The sequence below is a fragment of the Malania oleifera genome, chromosome 8 (assembly GCF_029873635.1).
Source record: "Malania oleifera isolate guangnan ecotype guangnan chromosome 8, ASM2987363v1, whole genome shotgun sequence".
Classification (NCBI taxonomy): domain Eukaryota; kingdom Viridiplantae; phylum Streptophyta; class Magnoliopsida; order Santalales; family Ximeniaceae; genus Malania; species Malania oleifera.
The window spans coordinates 55,960,050-55,964,661 of NC_080424.1; the positions used below are offsets into that span (position 1 = coordinate 55,960,050).

General features: G+C 36.3%; 1 protein-coding gene across 1 annotated transcript; it reads left to right on the plus strand.

Moving 5' to 3' along the window:
• The first annotated feature begins 375 nt into the window (after window positions 1–375).
• LOC131162686 (uncharacterized) lies at window positions 376–3,848 on the plus strand. The gene is made up of 8 exons (XM_058119293.1): window positions 376–471; window positions 586–676; window positions 955–1,379; window positions 1,424–1,627; window positions 1,929–2,007; window positions 2,097–2,819; window positions 2,990–3,393; window positions 3,669–3,848. The coding sequence occupies exons 1-8, from the start codon at window positions 376–378 to the stop codon at window positions 3,846–3,848; spliced, it is 2,202 nt and encodes a 733-aa protein (XP_057975276.1).
• The last annotated feature ends 764 nt before the right edge of the window (window positions 3,849–4,612 follow it).

Consider the following 4,612-nt stretch of genomic DNA (forward strand, 5'->3'; position numbering starts at 1 on the left):
AGGGCTTACAAAGGCTCTTGCTTAATCCTCATAACTAAATACATTAATTAATCAAGAAAGAATTTACATGCGTAGAACACATAATCTTGATAAGTTTTGTGTAGCCGATATTGTATTTAGAGAATCTTGAATGGAAGGAAAAGAAAATAAGAAAATAATACACAAAAAGCGAAAGAATTTACGCCTGATAAACTAAATACCGTGTTATAATTACTCTCTTTAACTTTTAGAATTGACTTTTAAATCCTTTTATCTATTTTTTTAGTTATAAAAAGACCTCTTCTATTAAAAAAAACATTATATCTAGTATATTAATTGCATGTGCATAGGAAATAAGTGTGTATGTCGAAATAGGTTTCGAACACAAAACCTCTTATGGCGAATATAGAGTTCAATCAAGGAGGGGCTTCAGGTTCAAGTGGAGTTAAACAAAGGCTAGCGGATCCTGTTGTTGCGGAGCTGCAGGAGAAGGTGAATCAAGAGATCGATTCTGATGTTTTGGAAGATGAGGAAATATGCGAGGAGATTAATTGTGAATCTGATCCATGGGGTGCTATCACTGCTTTTCAATCTACCTCTTTATAGATAGTTGCTTGTGATACCGTGGATGATTATCGTGCCGAAAATACGGTTGTTGATATGTTGAGTAATGGACTGTCTATGGAAGTGGAAGATGGTTAGTGTGATATTGTGTCATAAGTTTTGGCTCTTGAAGGTGAGGGAGTGATGGTTGATAAAGAAAAATTAAAGTTGAATGAATGTGATTATTCATAGGATAGAGAGGGAACAAGAGAATAAAATTTGATGAAAACCAAAAATTATGAGATGGATCCACGAGTTTTAAGGTCTTCAAAGAAAAAACATCATGGGAATATAGGGAAGAGTTGTGCTTATCGAGACACATGGGTTGTAACCCGTTTATTAAAAAATTCTTTATGATTGACACCATTTTAGTGTGGAACATACGAGGGTTGGGTCATTCTTGGAGTCGTCAGAAAGTTATTATTCGGAAGTATCATGTTGCAATGGTAGCAATTCTTGAACCTTTTCATAATTCAGTTGCTATGCCGAGGTTAGATTCTTTTTTGGGTTTTCAATATTTCTATTGCAATGAAGATTCGGGAGGGAAAGTCTGGATTTTTTTGAAGGAAAATTATCATGTGGATATTATTCACTGTTCGGACCAGGCCTTGTCGGGTTGGGTCCATTTTAATGCCACAAAAATTTTGGTTTCTTTTGTCCATGCTAAGTGTTCTCATTTGGAGCAATGCTTTCTTTGGGAGGATTTTCAGAATTTATGTGATTGGGAGTCTCCATGGTTAGTGGTTGGATATTTTAATGCCATCCGTAGTGATACTGAACAAATTGAGGTAGTTAAGGTATGTTGGTGGTGATGTCAAAATTTAATAATTTTTTGAATTAGTATGGTCTTCTTGAGAAGAGATTTAAGGGTCGCAATATGTCTTGGTGCAATGGGCATATAGGGAGGTCTCGTAGTTGGGCGAGACTTGATCGTGCTTTGGTTAATGTTACTTTTGAGAGTTTATTTCATTCAGCATATATGGAATATTTGCCTAGGAAGTCTTCTGATCATTGTCCGATGGTGGTTCATTTGTCGGCTCCTCGGGTACCATATGGTCCGACTCCTTTTAAATTCCAAAATATGTGGGTTTCTCACAATTATTTTTTAAGTTGTGTGGAGGAGGTGTGGAAGCTGCCAGAATCTTCGAGTGGTTTATTTAAACTAACGTCAAAGCTTAAAAAATTGAAAAATGTGTTAAGGACTTGGAATAAATAGACCTTTGGTCGGGTAAATCTTAATATTCATGCTCTTAAAAAAAAGTTGGAGATACTTGAGTTTCAACATCAGGCTCAGTTTGATCCACACGTTGAGGCTTAATTTTTGAGTACCAAAATGGAGTTGGCAGAGTAGGAGGCTAGAGAAGAAGCTTGTTGGGCTCATAAAGCTAAAAAGAAGTGGTTTCTTGAAGGAGAACAAAACTCGAGGTTTTTTCATGCTTCTATTAAACAGAGATGGAAGAAATCTATGGTGACTAATATGCAATTGTCAGATGGCTCTATTTTTTCTTTTTAAGAGGAAATTCATCAAGGAGCTATTAATTACTTCCATAATTTTTTTACAAAGGAGCAAGAGGTTGTTCATACGGATTTGGATCCTTTTATTCAGCAAATTTTAACTAAAGAGGAAAATTATAAGCTCAGTGCGAATCCTATGATTGAGGAAGTTCGTGCTGCAGTTTTCTTTATTTTGAAGCATAGTTCCCCTGGGCCTAATGGATTTGGGTCTGGTTTCTATATGGCTTGTTGGGATATTATAAAATATGATGCTGTTGAAGCAGCGACGAATATTTTTAGGGGAACAGAGCTTCCCAAGTTCTATTCCTCTTCTTTTATTGTATTGATTCCTAAAGTGTTGGATCTAAAGAGTTTTGATAAGTTTAGACCTATAAGTTTGTTTTCTGTGGCATATAAAATTTTTTGGAAAATTTTAGTGGCTCGGTTGACCGAGGTTTTACCTAAGATGATATCTCAGAAACAAGGAGCTTTTATTCCAGGGCATAGTATTTTCGAAAATATTACTTTGGCCCAAGAGATGGTGCATTCGATGCACAGGAAAAATCAGGATGGCAATGTAATGCTCAATATTGATATAGCCAAGGCTTATGACCGCGTTAATTCGCGTTTTCTCTTAGACGTCCTAGTGGTTTTTGGTTTTGGTGATAATTTTTGCAAGATTATAGCAACAAATTGTATTGAGTCTCCTTGGTTCTCTATTATGCTTAACGGCCCCTTCAAAGGTTTTTTAAACCAACGAGGGGATTGAGTCAAGGGGATCCTCTCTTGCCTTACCTCTTTAGTTTGATGAAAGAAGTCTTGTCCAAGTTGTTGCAACATAATTTTATGTCAGGGAATATTGGTAGATTTTTCATTTTCATTGCTCCTTTTGTCTCACATCTTCTTCATGTAGATGATTTCTTGATTTTTTCTAATGGAGATGCAAGGTCATTTCAGAATTTGTTGAAGACTCTTGAGGTGTATGAAAAATGGTTGGGTCAATATATTAGTAAGGAGAAATTTGTTGTGTATTTTTCAGAGCTCCTTAATATATCAATGCGTCGTGAGATTATAAAGACCTCGGGTTTCCTTGAAGGATCCTTTCCTACAACATACTTGGGCATTCCCCTTGTGTTTGGTCAGCTTAAAGCAAGAGTTTTGGAACCTTTGGTTAATAAAATTCAATCAAAGGTGGCAGGTTGGAATCTTAAGCTTTTGTCGCAAGGTGGTTGGTTAATTCTGTTGAAACATGTTTTGTCTTCTATGCCATCTCAATTGCTGGTTGTGCTTGGCGTACCCCATTCTACCCTGAAGAAGGTTAACTCTATTTTATCCTCGTTCTTTTAGGGAGAGTAAAATGGAAAGTTTAAGTATAAATGGAGGGCTTGGAAGAAACTATGCGTAAAATGTTGGAAGGAGGTTTGGGAATTAGAGATTTTGTGGAGGTGCAGAGATCTCTTCATATGAAGTTTGTTTGGCATTTGTTAATATGGATGAGATTTTTTAACGCTAAATATGTTAAAAAAAAAGGTCATCTTGCTCTTGCTAGCAATTATTTAGGTTGGTCAAGGTTTTGGAAGTCCTTAATGTAGGTTTTTCCGGGTGTTGGTGAGAACACCATTTGGAGAGTTCGTGATGGATGGGTCTCCTTTTGGTGCTATTGCTGGCTAAATTTCAGGCCTCTTTGTTTGAGGGTGGAGGACATCTCCTTTCCTCTTATCCAGGTGAGGGATTGCAGGGATGATAATGGGTGGAATTATGAGCGAATGTAAGAGCTTATTGGTCATGATCTGTTGGGTGACATTTTGCTCTCATTGCCCCGCTGCTTCATCAGATTCGTATTGGGCGACAGAAAGGCTCATCAATTCCGTCACCCCCTTACTAGAAAATGAGGATTTTTTAGCGAGGCCAATCTCGCTACTTCCCCTTTCTGTCCTAAGAGAGGAAGACAAGCTTTGGAGTCTTCATGCTTGTTATTTGTTGAGTCATTTTTATCTTTGAGCTTCAAATCTCTAAGCTTTCATCAATTCCTCTTTGGTATTCATTCTCTCATGATCTTCAAGCTTTCATATTCCTTTTCCGTGGAGTCTTGCAATCATTTTTTGTATTTTGAACTTGAGCTTAATGACTTGATTCCTAAAGTTTCATCACTTGCAACATACATGCTAAGTGACCTTTTGTTTGTTATAGTCAAAACAAGATTAGTAAGCCATGTTAGGCCAAAAATCTCCCCATTTTTTATGATGACAAATAAGAAGCAAAAGTAAGTGAACCTTGATAAGGTTCCCCCCTTACAATAAACATATTTTTAACATTGTTTTTGCAAGTACAATATATTCAATCGTATCAACTTCAATTTTATTTATTTCACATCATAATTATATCAATATGTCATCATATATCATATAGCCAATTTTTCTTTCAAGTTTTACTAAATATCTCAATTTTGCGCAATCCTTCTCCCTTTTTTGACATCAATCAAAAAAGAGAAAAATAGCAATTAAATGTCCAAGGTACACACAAATGCATACACGCA

Bases quoted from the DNA above. Each gene is read 5' to 3' on its own strand.
- LOC131162686 (XM_058119293.1), top strand. From the start codon at position 376: ATGGCGAATATAGAGTTCAATCAAGGAGGGGCTTCAGGTTCAAGTGGA. The intron at 2,008-2,096 runs GTTTTTTCATGC...TTTCTTTTTAAG, and splicing joins GAAGGAGAACAAAACTCGAG to AGGAAATTCATCAAGGAGCT. The intron at 2,820-2,989 runs GTTTTTTAAACC...TTCTTCATGTAG, and splicing joins GCTTAACGGCCCCTTCAAAG to ATGATTTCTTGATTTTTTCT.